Consider the following 15646-nt stretch of genomic DNA (forward strand, 5'->3'; position numbering starts at 1 on the left):
ACGATTTTTCGCATTATCACTAATTTCATAGCCTATCCTTACATTTGCCTCATTGCCATGACATAACATTTTGTTGTTGTTTCCAATACTTGGATGTCCCTCTATAGCTTCCTTTTCCATTCAACTTTCAGGTGCTCGATATTGACGACATGAATAAGCCCATTCTGAATCTTGAAATTGATTTTGAGAAGGTTTGTTTGCTTAGGAGAATTTGAAGTCAAGAAAATGTCAAGATTATGTCTCGTCTCTGAATTGTTAAGAATGGTGGAACAAGAGGATAAACAGATTTTGCCTCATGAAGAATCATGGAAACAATAAATTTGGGCAATCAAGAGATGAAACAAGAAGTGAAGATTGGGACTTCTATTTCAGAGAGTACCGGCATAGTTTGATCACTTTACTCATGAATACAAAGATGTTTTCGCATGGTCATACCAGGACATGCCGTGGCTAGATGAAGATTTAGTGGTCCATAAGCTCCCATTAAAGCGAATGCGTGCTCATCCAAAGAAAATTAAGACGGATGAGACCCGAAATGCTGTTGAAAATAAAAGAGGAAGTTAAGAAGCAATTTGACGCTGGCTTCCTACAAGCCTCCAAATATCCAGAATGGGTGGCTAACATAGTCCCTGTACCAAAGAAAGATGGCAAAGTACGAATGTGCATGGATTACCGTGACCTGAATCGAGCAAGCCCAAAAGATAATTTTCCCTTGCCACATATTGACACGTTGGTGGACAACACAGCAAAACATTCATTGTTTTCTTTCATGGATGGATTCTCGGGGTATAATCAGATCAAGATGGCCCCTGAGGATATGGAGAAAACTACCTTCATAACAATGTGGGGAACGTTCTGCTACAAGGTGATGCCATTCGGGTTAAAGAATGCTGGGGCAACATATCAGAGGGCTATGGTAACGTTATTCCATGACATGATGCATAAAGAAATAGAGGTCTATGTCGACGACATGATTGCTCAATCCCGAGGGGAAGAAGAGCATGTAGTGCACCTCAAGAAGTTGTTCGAAAGACTGAGAAAGTTTCAGCTAAAGCTTAATCCAGCCAAATGTACATTTGGGGATACCTCGGGAAAGTTGCTAGGCTTCATTGTCAGTGAAAGAGGTATCGAAGTTGATCCAGATAAAATAAAAGCCATCTAAGAATTACCACCTCCGCGCATGCAAAAGGAAGTTAGAGGATTTTTAGGGAGATTAAACTACATCGTCCGATTTATCGCTCAACTTACCAACCAATGCGACCTAATCTTTCGGCTTCTTCGAAAACATAACCCGGGAGAATGGAACGAGGAATGCCAGGTGGCCTTTGATAAGATAAAACAATATTTGTCTAGTCCTCCAGTGCTAGTACCGCCAACTCCTGGAAGACCATTGATATTGTATTTGATCGTGTTCGAAAGTTTAATGGGTTGCATCTCGGGCAACACGACGAGTCGAGAAAGAAAGAAAAGCGATCTACTACCTCAAGTAAAAAGTTCATTGAATATGAGGCAAAATATTCGTCCATTGAGAAATATTGTTGCACTCTGGTTTGGGTAGCTCGGAGACTCAGACAATATATGTTGTATCACACGACATGGCTAATTTTAAAGCTGGACCCAATAAAATACATGATGGAATCGCCGGCACTATCAGGAAGAATGGCGCGATGGCAGATCCTCCTTTCAGAATATGACATTGCCTATGTAAGTCAGAAGTCGATAAAAGGGAGCGCAATAACTGACTTCTTAGCAACTCGAACGACAGAGGAATATGAGTCTTTAAGATTCGATTTCCCAGACGAAGACTTAATGTGCATCACAGAAATAGAATCCGAGTTATCAAAAGAGAAGTCATGGAAGATGTGCTTTGATGGTGCGTCAAATGCTCTAGGGCATGGAATTGGAGCAATCCTGGTATCACCAGACAGGAATCATTATCCGTTCACCACAAGACTGAACTTCTTCTGTACCAATAATATAGCAGAATATGAGGCCTGTATCATGGGGCTTCGTGCAGCTATCGAACGAAACATCGAGATCTTGGAGTTGTAAGGGGACTCAGCCCTAGTGATTTACCAAATCCATGGAGAGTGGGAAGTAAGGGACTCAAAATTGATTAAGTACAGCGATTTAGTGGCTGGATTGATCAAGGAATTCAAAGAAATAACTTTTCATTACTTCCCACGAGAAGAGAACCAATGGTGATGCCCAGCCACTTTGGCTTCAATGTTCAAAGCAAGTAAAGAAGCGAAATAATGCCCTCAAAATGAGCATATACGAGGTCCCCGCACACCGTTGTAGCATTGAGAAAGAGGCGATCGACGGTCATGGTTCCATGATATCTTAGAATATATCAAGAATCAAAGCTACCCGAACAAGCGAATGAGAACGACAAAAGAACAATCAAAAGAATGGCGGTGGATTTGTTCTTGATGGGATATCTGATAAAGAGGAAAGGATCAAGTACTTTTGAGATGCGTGGATGATGTTGAAGCTAGAAAGATACTTGAAGATGTCCATGAAGGAATCATGGGACACATGCCAATGGTTTCGAGATGGCGGAAAGATTATGAGACTCGGTTACTACTGGTTGACGATGGAAAGCGACTGCATTAGTTTTGCCAGAAAATGCCTCAAATGTCAAATCTACGCGATAAAATTCATGTAGCCCCTTCTCCCCTTCACGTCATGACTTCTCCGTGGCTTTTTTCTATGTGGGGCATGGATGTCATAGGGCCTATTTTCCCGAAAGCTTCTAATGGACATCGATTCATTTTTTTGGTCATTGATTACTTCACAAAATGGATAGAAGCCGCTTGCTTGCCAATGTGACCAAGACTGCAGCTTGCGTGTTTTGTAGAAGGAAATCATTTGTCGATATGGTTTGCCTGAAAGAATCATTTCAGATAATGCCATGAATCTAAATAACAAGATGATGAAGGAAGTATGCGAGCAATTCCAAATAAAGCATCATAACTCCTCGCCCTATCGCCCAAAGATGAACGGGGCAGTTGAAGCAGCCAATAAAAATATTAAGAGGATCATTGGGAAAGTGATCGAGACGTTTAAAGATTGGCACGAGAAGCTTCCATTTGCTTTCTTTGCATATCTCACATCTCACGAACATCTACGGAGCAACTCCTTCTCTCGGTTTATGGAATGGAAGTCGTGCTACCTATCGAGGTTGAGATCCTTTCTACGAGTCTTAATGGAATCAAAGTTAGAAGAAGCGAATGGGTACAAGCTCGATATGATCAGCTGAACCTCATTGAAGAAAAGCGTCTCAGGGCAATTTGTCACGGGCAGATGTACCAAAAAAGAATGATAGCAGCCCATGACAAGAAGGTACGACCAAGAGAATTCCATGAAGGAGAACTCGTGCTGAGAAAAATTCTCCCAATACAAAAAGATTTGCGAGGGAAATGGGCACCAAACTGGGAAGGACCGTACGTTGTAAAGAAGGCATTCTCAAGAGGAGCTTTGATCCTCACCGAGATGGATGGGAAAGATTTGTCGAATCCAGTGAGCTCAGATGCTGTGAAGAAATATTATGCTTAAGATGAAAACCCGAAAAGGGCATCTTAAAAAAAAAAAGGATCAATGCGAAAACCCGAAAAGGGCGTCTTGATTAGTACAAAAAGATTAGGATGAAAACCCGAGAGGACGTCCTAATGAAACAAACCTGGCGGTCGAACGATAGGTCAAGCAGTGAGGCTACAGCATTTGAAGTATTTCTGAAAGCTTGAAATCTTTTACGCAAGAAGCCGCGCTCGAAAAGATTTTTGATTGAGGAACGAGGAAAAGTTCATGTGTTGAATATCTAGAGCATTTGTATCCGTTGAATACGATCCTTTCTTTCTTTTTGACATTTTTTTTACTCTCATTGTTTAACCTGCTTTGTTTGCCACATTTGAAATAGATGAATATGAAATATCATTTTTGTCCCTATCTGACCTTTTTCATGCATCTCATTATTTACATGATAAATGGTGAAATGACATACTCTAAACAAAAGAAATGTTAAGCATTACCTGGATGAAAATTTAATAAGCACAAGAGTCTCAAAGTAAGAACAAAGTTCAATCGGGGGCAGAAGAGTGATATCCGAGAAACGTCGATTACTCGTAAAGCTTGAAGACGGGTACGAGGCCTGAAGAGAAAGTTGAGAATCAAAGCAATAAACGCATATTCTCAACAATCATGGTGAAAAGGATATACGACAAATATGCTTAAGGAGCACTGCATAATCATGTAGCCATAAAGGCATTTAAGACAAACATGTGCATATCATGATGACATCATGCATGGCATATACAGGTAATCCAGTAAAGCAAGAGGATGTGATGATAGCTGTACTAAATCAAAGGAAAAGACACCTGAGTTCTACCAAATGACAGGTTTTTGGTATTTTGATGTTTTTACTTCTGCTTTCAGAAATCAACTCATATTGCGAGAGGTGAGTTGAGCCTTGGCTCGCATGCCGAGGTATTTTCATTTTTTGCTTTTTTTAATTCATGTTTTCAGAAAATCAACTCATATTGCGAGAGGTGAGTTGAGCCTCGGAGCACGCCGAGGTATTTTCAAATTCTCTTGTTCAAATCCTGTCTTTAATTTTTACTTTTCCAAAATCAACTCATATTGTGAGAGGTGAGTTGAGCCTCAAGACACGTTAAGGTAATTTCAATTTATGTTTCAAAAATCAACTCATATTGCGAGAGGTGAATTGAGCCTCGGGGCACTCTGAGGTATTTTCAATTTCTACTTTCCAATTCCTATTTTTCAAAAATCAACTCATATTGCGAGAGGTAAGTTGAGCCTTTCAATTTATATTTTTCAAAAAATCAACTCATATTGCGAGAGGTGAGTTGAGCCTTTTAATTTCTGTTTTTCAAAAAGCAACTCATATTGCGAGAGGTGAGTTGTACCTTTTAATTTTTCTTTTTCAAAAATCAACCCATATTGCAAGAAGTGAGTTGAGCCTTAGGTCATATGTCGAGGTATTTTCAAAATCTACTTTTCAAATTAAGTTTCAAAAGACCAGCTCATGTTGTGAGAGATGAGTTGAGCTTTGGCTCATGTGCTGAGTTATTTTCAATTCCTGTTTTTAATGTCTGTTTTTAAAGAATCAATTCTATTGCGAGAAATGAGTTGAACTCAGGATCACATGCCGAGTAAGAATAAAGATTGAAGCTGATGAAAGACACCAGACTTGGTCTCCCTGAAGCTGTAGTGGAGCCGGTCAAAAGTTGCAAGTCTTGTCTCCCTAAGGTCGCTGTGGAACTGATCGAGGATATCAAATCTTGTCTCGCTAGAGTTACAGAAGAGAAAATCACGAATCTCATCTCACTGAGGTGATAAAAGAGCAGATCGAAGCTGTAGATCTTATCTTTATGAAGCTACATGGGAGCAGATCAAAGCTACAAATCACATATCTTTGAAGTCACATTGGAGTAGATTAAAGCTACAATGCGTATACCAGAAGATGCAGTGGAGTGAACCAAAGCTACAAGATGCGGCGGACTGAAAGGAGACTACCTGAACAAGAAGAGCACCAAAGAAGTCAATACTTGGCAGTATTGGGCAAAATTGGCCTTTCTTTATGTCTTTGCTCTATTCTCGTTACACGATCATAAGCAAAGAGGGGCAGCTGTTGTAGGCCAATTTTGGGCCCTTCTACAAAATACCCACAGCCCAATAAACCCAAATATTTAAACCACTGACCCACAAAACCCAATACACAGAAGCCCAAACCCCTTACAAACCCAAAACCTCAAGACCCTAATCAGCCGAACCACTCGCCGTTGCCCCATGTGCACGATCACTCAGCCCCCACGCGAGCTGCCAGACCACTTCCTCCTCTGCCCGAGACCTGGCACTGCCCATACCGTCTGACACTCCCACTACCAACACCGGCCATACCTTGCAAAACAAAGGGGACACGCAAACATCAAGTTGTAGAGAAATAAGACAGTGCACGAATGGCTATAAAGAGCCAAAAACACAACATTGTAGAGGGGATTTTTGCGATGAATAAAAAGGAGTTTATTTTTGCATCAATATTAGTAGATTGAATACAAGAAATATTCAAAAATACACATATAATCAGTGACTCTAACATCAAATCAGAGGTTGAGAAAACAAAAAACGATAAGGCCTAAGGTAAATTTTTCATTTTCTTTACTGTTTTGTTTCTTTTTTTTACACATAAATATTTAAAAACATTATAAATATAAATATATTATTAAGTAAAAAAAAATCTAAAATTTTACCTCCTCCGGCCACCGTGCACGGTGGCCGTCTGGTGACCGGTCCGTAGCCAGTGTTTCCCCTCTCCTTTCTCCCCTCTCTTCTTCTCTCCTTTTTTTTCTTTCTCCCTTTCCCAAATGAAATTTTTTAAATTTTTTTATCATTTATAGGGGAACAAAACGCACCGTTTTGGTCCCCCCCTTAATGCAGAAAACGACACCGTTTTGAGTATGGGTCGGGTCGACCCGACCCGCTCCGACAGGATCCGCGTGTTTCTTAAAGCGGAAGGGCTATTTGCGCAATCAGCCCTTCCGCATTTTCATATTTTGCAATCAAGTTATTTTGTTTATAAATTAGCCCTGAAATCTATTACGCTTTGCGATCTAGTCCTCCTTTCAACGACGCCGTTTCAAATGTTCGGGTAAATTGCTTATTTAACCCTCTGCAATTACACGCGCTTTCAAATTGATCCTTTTATTTATCTTTTTGCTTTAAAATTCGCCCACAACTCTGTTTTTATTTAATTTTAGTCCTTTTTTTGTGTTTTTTTGTTGTTTATTCTTATTTTCTTATTAAATATTCTTATTATTTATATAATATTAGTACTATTACTATTACTATTGTTCTTATTATTATTATTATTATTATTATTATTATTATTATTATTATTATTATTATGTATTAGTTTATGTTTTATTATACAATTATATATTTATAATACGTATATATATACTTAATATAGTTGTATATGCCTAAGTATTATTACCTTTTTTATATGTATATATTACCTAAATGTTTTAGTATTATGAATATTCTTCATATGTCGTATATATGTGTTCTTAATATACTATACTTTATATGTATCATATATTTTTAATATCGTATTATTATGTTTTAATATTATATATTTTCATATTATATTATATACGTATACTTTTATATATTATTATGTGTATATTTTGATATTATCAGTTATATATTTCTTATGTATCTCCATGTATGTATTTGATATTGTCCCATGCGTATGTTTATGTAGTCTTATTAATATTATTTATGTTATTAGCATTTTAAATATGTATCATATATGTTCATCGTTATTTATTATGTATGTATATATATTTTCAATATTATTAGTCATATTTATATATATATATATTATTCCATGTACATATTTCTTACTCTTATGTATATATATATCCTTAGTACCACGTTACATATATATTGTGTATATACTTGTTTTCTTACCCTATTATATTCATTGTTAATACATTTATTTTTTTATATATGTATACATACCCTTTTTGTAATAGTATGTTTTACACATATATGTATATATTTTATTTTATTGTTGCTAGTTATGTACTTTTTTACTATCTTATACGTATTTCAAACATTATACGTATAGTATATTTCTAACACTACTACTATTTATATAAATATTTTACGTATATACTCTTAACTATCTTCGTATGTGTATTCATTGTATTCTTATTACGTTCTCGTATTCAATGCTAACATTGCATTTGATCTTGCATGCACGGTTATTATTTTCTAATATTATTGTTATGTTTGTTATTTGTTTCAAATATATCAAGCCATTTCATTTGCTTATTTTCATTTCGTATCAATTATGTCTTGCATTCCCTTGAAAATTACGTTCCGATTTTCTAATTAATTTCAATAGTCAAGGCAATATATCGATTTAACATTAAGTCATCAAGTTCATCGCTATGTTGAGTGAACGTCAATTGACTCGTGTTAAAGCGATATACCCTTCTCAAAAAACGGAATAAACTGAAATTTCTCGTTTTTAATCAGATCACGACTAAATTTTACATTGGACTCGTATTTTTGAAAATCAAGACAACACGTGTTTATGAGATACCAATTCTGGGCGTCGCGAGGGTGCTAATACCTTCCTCGCGCGTAACTGACTCCCGAACCTTATTTTTCTCTGGATTTTAACGTGGACTTAAATTCATTTCTTTCCATTTCAAAAATAAATTTATAAGGTGTCCGATCACACCTATAAAAAGGATCGGTGGTGACTCCCCTTTTATTTCAAAATCGAATTTCAGTTTCCAAACTTTTTCACTAGATCGCCACAATTAGCGACCCGAAATCGATTTTTACGTCGCTACATACAAGATACCAATTTTGGGCGTCACAAGGGTGCTAATACCTTCCTCGCGCGTAACCGACTCCCGAACCCTAGTTTTTCTCTGGTTTTTGACGTAGACCTAAACTTGACCTTCTTTTTGTTTAAAAGAAATAAATTTATTAGGTGTCCGATCACACCTAGAAAAAAAACATCGGTGGCAACTCCCCTCTTTATTTCAAAATCAAACTTCGGTTTTTAAGTTTTCACTAAATCGCCTCAATTAGCAACCGAAATCAAAATTTTACGTCGCTACAAGGGGTAGATAATGGCAATGGCTTTGGCCTCTCAAAATAGTAAAATTGTTATATTGAATTGACCCTTCAAATTTTATAAACTTATATGTTAATATAATTACACTTTGACTTCAAAAAAATTATAATTTAATTTTTATCCCTTTAAAGCAAATTTTTAGCTTCATCCTGTATCACAGTTGCAAGAAATAACCTATCTGGATCTTGTTTATATTTGCGACCCTTACTCTACGCCATTAAATATAGCAGCCAAAAAGTGAGCGGAAAATATGATTATGATCAGTGACTGTTAGACCTCAAAATTAGTCGATCTTGCTAAGCAAATAGCCATGTCGAAGCAAGAGTTGAAGAGTTTAAAGCAACCAAACAAGAATGATTTCGAGCGGCTTGACATTGATATCACAGTTCCACAAACTCAACTAACACTTGAATCATTTTAGATTCTTCCATAAACTCACGAATGTCTTTGACCCAACATTGTGCCATATCTTCCCCACACAATTTGCTCACTCGTGGCAAAATTTGCTCTCCTGGGAACTTCAGAGTCCATTTCGAGAGTTGCAAAGTAGCTTAATGCCTATAACACTTAATTCGAAGGAAACACAGTGAGAATATATCAAACAATTCTACACAATGACCCTAAAAGTCAAGGACCTTAAATTTTAAACTCTAATATCTTTAGAATCACTCTGCTTTATTTTTCTCTCCCCCTAAACTATCACTAATTTTAGCATTGTAGGGTGCCTCAAAGTACAAACTCAGATCCCTCTAACTCATTTTCTCCTTTTGCAAAACAATTGAAACATTAACACCATATTAATTGTCACAAACTGACCTCAACATTAACATACCCAACGTATGATGCATAAGGATATCGAGTATCAAATATGTTGATCATACAGTTTGCAGTGTATCTGTCAATGACGAATTAATTGATATGATCAAATCCTTGCAGATATTGACTGTAGTGCCATTATGACAAATTATATCAACCGAGTGATTACAAGACAACGTAGGCTTACATTACTTTACCTCAATATAGAAAATCTACATCAAGAGTGATGTTTGAGAATTATTTTTAGGGGTTAAAGTATAATTTTATAAATTTTAAAAGGACTAAAAAGCATATTTATCATTTGTGGGACCAAGGCCACTACCAATCTCCCCTTATCTATGCCCTTGTGTGTTGATGATAATGGCAAAAGCAAAAAAGTAAGACAACATTTAATTATTGAACTTGACAATTTTTCTCAACTTATTCTTTGATTTTTTTTTTTTGTTTACATCAATACTTGAACTTGACAAATTTTCCTAGCTTTGGTTCATGTAATGATGTTGTATTCTAAAATTGTGTCATGTCATTGTCTTTTTTGTTTTTACAAAATATATATATTTTAAGAAATGGCTTGACACAATATCATAGTGTCATGTTATCACGTAGACCGAAATTGAGAAAAGTTATCAAATTTTAAAATTAATGTGAACCAATAAAATTTAAGAAATAAATTCAGAAAAATAATCAAATTTAAAGATTAAAGGATACTTTATCCCAAAGTAAAAACAAATTTATATTTTATTACAATTACACAAACTTATGGTTTGCAATTGTATTTCTGTCGATCATCAAGGTCGTTGTTGCCATTTTAAAATTCGGTGGAAGATGATGACTCAATTTTAAAATTCACAATATCTTATTTTTCTTACTGAGTTGTATATTTAAGTACATTGTTTTTTCACCTTTAAAAAAACCCCAAATTTTTCATGGAATTTGAAAGAGCCAAACTTGTTTATTTTTTATCGGGTAATCTTTCACGATATAAATCAAGAAAAATACGATGTTAAAAATGTACTATGTCTTTTTGTGTGAAATAGAAGAAATCATCATGTGTGACACAATCACCATATTTCATCACAAATACCTCACAATTAATCAAGCTTTACATTATAGTACAAAAGAAAATGAAAAAAAATGTTAAACTCCTCTTTTCAAGTTTAAGTAATATTTAAAGTTTGATTTTACAAGATTGTGATATCTAATTGCTTTTAATTTTTTGATGTTCTTTGGTATTTATAAGTCTTTTGGTTTTATTACAATTATTCAGGTTTGTTAAATATGTGGCCAGTATTTGATAGCTTACAATAATTGCTTTGTGTGTTAAATAATTAGTCAATCAGTTGGTTTCTAATAATTGTGACTAGACTTGCTCATGGGTCAGATTACCCGGCCCGGCCCAAAAGCCCGCCCGAAATGTGAGAGGGTTTGGACAAAAATATAGGCCCGAAAAATGAGTTTGGACAAAAAAATAAGGCCCGTTTAAAAAATAGGCATGGCCTCGGGTAATGTATTTTTGGCCCGGGTTCGGCCCGGCCCAGCCCGAATTCACTAAATGACAAAAAAAATCTGTTTTTTTTTGTTTGTTTTTTACTTTCTTGTTGTTTTCTCCCTATTTTACTACTATATTACTATTAGTTGCTACTATTTTATTTTTATTGTTTGGATATTGTATAAAACTTATTTTATTATTAACTTTGTTATTATTTTAAAGGCATTTGTTAATTTTGTTATATTTTAGAGGTATTTGCTTGTTAAGTTGCATCTATCTTAGTGCTATTTAAGTCTACATATTTTTAAAATTTATTTTCAAGTTGTTAGAAAATATTTATTTTGATTTTTTAGTATTTTGATGTATTATATATATTTAAAATTATATAAAATAAATACTGGTAGGTTGGGCGGCCCCAAGTTTTAGTATTTTTATTTGGGTCGGGCTTGGGCAAAATTTTAGGCCCATTTTTTGGGCTCGACCCGGCCCGAGCCCAATGAATGGGCCTAAATTTTTAGTTGATCCCGACCCAAATCCGGCCTGGCCCGGGCCATGAGCACCTCTAATTGTGATCTAACTTAAATAAACCTCGATAGTGCGTTTGTTGGTTAGAATAGGGTCTCTTTCATACTTAAAACTATTGATAATTAAATTTCTAAGCAATATATATAGGATTCTTTGTCAACAAGGGAAGTAATTAATGATGATTGTCTTTATTATCAAGAAGGTAAGAAGAGATTAGGTTACTAGGCGATCGTTAGTAACTATAACTAATTTATTAAAAAATTAAAATTTATCTTTATATTAATGATTAAACTTTTAAATCAAACGGATAATTTACTTTCACTAGAAGTTTTATCTCATTAATTTTTCCCAAAATTTCAGTTATTACTTTCTTTATTTTTCCCAAATTTTAATTTTATTTTTTAAGTTTTTATTTTATTTTATTTTCCCCAAATTCAAGTCAACCGATTGCAATCAAACATGCTCAAGGAATTAATTCGCTTAGTCTTAGATTATGTAAGATAGCATTCGGGAAAATGGATCCGAATCCAGTCGTATTTCTGTTTCTTTGGTATCAACATAGAAAAGATCTCAATTTAATAAGAAGTGCAATAGTAAAAACAACTCTAATCACACACACACAAAAAAATTACACCCATTATTGTTATTTATGACAAGGGATTTAAATAATGTTAGATATTTTCGATTTAAATTTTTCCTATTATGATATTTGTTGTAATTGAATGTAATTTATTATCGTAATTGAACTTATTAAACCGGTTTTTTAATATATATTTTTAATTTTTATAATTTTTATAATTTATTCTATTGAATTGATCAAATCGATTAAAATTAGTGGTGTAATTAGTTTAACATCCGGTTCAATTCTGAATACCTTAAGTCTAATAATTTTCCTATCTTTTCTCATTCTCTCTCTCTTTTACTAATCCCTATTTTTTTCAATAGTTGTAGACTGCTTTTATTTTGGTTGTCCTTCTAAATTGCATGACTGGCTACCAAGAAGTGGGTTGCTGGGATCAATGCATTGGTTTGTTCATCGATGGCTGATGGTTGCCCTATGGTTTTGGTCTCTATTCATGCTTTGAATTTGCTGAATGTGAGTGAATCTCTGTTTTTGGATGTTGCTGGTTGTCATGTTTCGATTATTTATGCAACATGGGGTAGGTCGATTGGTGACTAGATGTGGTGTTGCTTTCTCTCTAATTACAGCTCGCCGCAGTGCGTGGTGATTGTCGGTCGAAGTTTTGGAAGAAAAAAAATTATTACATTTTAAATGATTTGTAATTTTGAAGAGTAATTTTTTTAGAAAATAGACATGGTGATTACAATAATTAAATCATAATTAAAAGGATCTAGACCTATTATGATCTTCACCCAATAAACTTTTACCAAATCCGGCAGAACTACAAATAAACGTAACAAAGAATCTCCTGTGTCAACACATTTAGCCATGTGATCCGCAACTCCATTCTGATTTCTCGGAATACATCAGACGCGAACCTCTCATCTTTGACGCAACAACTGATGTAATAATCTTAATTCCACTAAACTACCATTAGCTCCTCCACTAGACAATATTAGTTCAATCAATAAAGTATTATCACACTCAACTTCAACTTTTCTGAATCCCTTCTCCCAAGTTATAAAAAGGCCTTCCAACATCGCTCTTGTTTCAACTTTAAAAGTTGATTTTTTTTTTTGTCGAAACTCATCCCATAACCTCATAACCAGTTTGTTTTTGAATCCCTTAATACTCCGCCAATAGAAGCACTTTGCCTAATAATTGACACCACCTCATCTGAATTAAGCTTAATCCAACCCGTTTCAAGAGATGACCAACTCGAAAGGAAGCTCATGGTTCTTGGCTGTTGCATTTTCATATCCAAATCCCTATAATTTATTAATTGAGACTTAAATTTTAAATAAAATAATTAGGTCACGTGTAATATTTAAATAAAATTATTCAAAACATTTATCAAAATTCTATTTATTAAATATAAGATAAAAGAAAAACATACTTAATTTATACAACATTTCTATCCTTAATTAATTTTAAACATACTTAATATTATTATATTAACAAAAGTAAAAAACAAAAGTAATTTGAGTATTCTAGAACAATTATAGAATCACCAGTATTTTTTATTTATAATATTATTATATATTTCATTAATTAATTAAATAAAAGTTTGATATTTTAATTACTTGAAGGAACAACATACATTAGGATGACCCTAAAATTAAGATTTTAGGCACCAATAAAATTTTATCAGATCATCAAATTTTAAAGACGTAAAATTATTATACACTCATCCATAGAGAAATTATTTTATGAACTTTTCCCACCATATTATTTATGGTCCCTTTCCAATTATTTAGTAACATTTCAACAATTTTTTTCATGTGATTAACACATAATTTTAGTTTTTTTTTACCTTGAACCAAAACCAAAACCCTGAATTTAGAATCTCGAACCCTAAACCCAAAACTTAAAACCCCAAACTCATAACTCATAACATTGATTTCTTGAACCTTGAACCCAAACCCCAAACCCCAAACCTATAACCTCGAACCCTTGAATCTTGAACCTAAACATAAACCTAAACCTTAAATTCAAACCCTAAACCTTAAACCTCGAATCCAAATCCTAAAACTCATTAATTGAGGTTCAAGGTTTAAGGTTCAGGGTTTGAGTTTAACGTTCAGGGTTCATGGTAAAAAAAGTACCAAAATTATATGTCAATGACATGAAAAAATTGCACAAAAAATACTTTTTTAAAAAAAAATTGATTGCACAAAAATAAAAAATATTAACTTATGGAAAAATGAAATGATTAAAATTTGTAAAGAAGAAAATATGTTTGTTTATAATTTAAAAATTAATTATTTTAAATAATTTAATTAAAGTTAAATTAAATTGGAGAAGGTATTAAATATAGATGAATGTATAATAATAATTTGTTATATTTAAAATTTAATGATGTGACACTATTTTATTTTTATCTAAAATCTATACTTTTTAGGAAGATTTTAATATAATTTATTCTCTTATTTCAATTCCAATTATGTTTTTATTGGATCACAATATTTTTATTCTCATTTATATCCTGTATTTTTTATTGATTATATTTATACTTGATACATTAAAATTTTCAAGTTATAAATTTTCAACCATCCACTTATCAATCATTCTTAAATTTAGAATAAATACGTACTATAAATTTCCATAAGTTGTCACACGAATTCGTTTCCAAGTTCATTCTTAAGCTCAAAATAACCCATGTCTGTAAGAACTTTTTTACAACCTGGAAGAGCATCTTTCCTTTTAAACCCAAGATTGTTGGCAAAGCGAATTTGGCCGGTAACACCATCCAACGCGGTGAGAACCACCCTGGCTTTCCTCCACGCTTCTGTGGGATCATTACAATCTGCTCGGGGACTCTTCACCAAGGTGACATCACAGTCTGAGTCCTCATAATCCCCTGTGACTTCAATTTTGTAGTCTCCTATATTATCAGTTGTTATTTCTGGGCTTTGAAAAGTAGTTTTTTCATCGGTGCGATTCTTACATTCTAATTTCACTACTGCACCTGCCAGTTATAAATATTTAAAACCTTTTATTAACCTTATTTGAATTATTTATAACAAAAAAGAAGAAGAAGAGGTTGTTAAAAAAATACATTAATTAGATTATATACCAGGGATAGGTTCACTTAAGCTAGTCTCAAATTCAACACGACAAGTATCACAATAAACACGACCTATGACGGTGAACTTGTTTCGATCGGATGCTTCTCCATAAACAAGGTTGAGTGAAGATGAAATGCAAATAGCCAAAGAAACAAGGATGATCAGAGAAGCTTTTGCCATTTCTTTCTTGAATTATCAAACTTGCTAAAAAGGGTAAATTTATAAAGAGGTATTTACTTATTTTGGGATAGGGTTGTTATTCAACATATCTATTTTTAGGGATTTGGTTTGTTGAAGCTAGGGAGGAGACTCCTGATTCTTTCTCTTTCTTAATTTTTCAACAATTTCCTTAAAAAATTTATAAAACAAGAAAAATTTAAAAATAGTAAGAAATTTTCTTTTAAATTTAATCACTCCCATTTTATTTTTATTTTTTAAATTATGAGATA

General features: G+C 33.7%; 1 protein-coding gene across 1 annotated transcript; it reads right to left on the reverse strand.

Annotated features, from left to right (window-relative positions):
• Nucleotides 1–14704: 14704 nt before the first annotated feature.
• Nucleotides 14705–15419, reverse strand: LOC108451580 (anther-specific protein LAT52-like). Its single transcript, XM_017749255.2, has 2 exons — nucleotides 15206–15419; nucleotides 14705–15097 (listed from the first exon to the last, which is right to left on the reverse strand). Exons 1-2 carry the CDS (start codon nucleotides 15375–15377, stop codon nucleotides 14742–14744), a joined length of 528 nt encoding a protein of 175 aa, XP_017604744.1. The 5' UTR covers nucleotides 15378–15419; the 3' UTR covers nucleotides 14705–14741.
• Between the last annotated feature and the right edge of the window lie 227 nt (nucleotides 15420–15646).

This window comes from Gossypium arboreum, chromosome 5 (assembly GCF_025698485.1).
Source record: "Gossypium arboreum isolate Shixiya-1 chromosome 5, ASM2569848v2, whole genome shotgun sequence".
NCBI lineage: Eukaryota > Viridiplantae > Streptophyta > Magnoliopsida > Malvales > Malvaceae > Gossypium > Gossypium arboreum.

Coding starts and splice junctions, on each gene's coding strand:
- LOC108451580 (XM_017749255.2), bottom strand. CDS start 15,377: ATGGCAAAAGCTTCTCTGATCATCCTTGTTTCTTTGGCTATTTGCATT. Junction 15,098..15,205: donor CTTAAGTGAACCTATCCCTG/GTATATAATCTA, acceptor TATAACTGGCAG/GTGCAGTAGTGAAATTAGAA.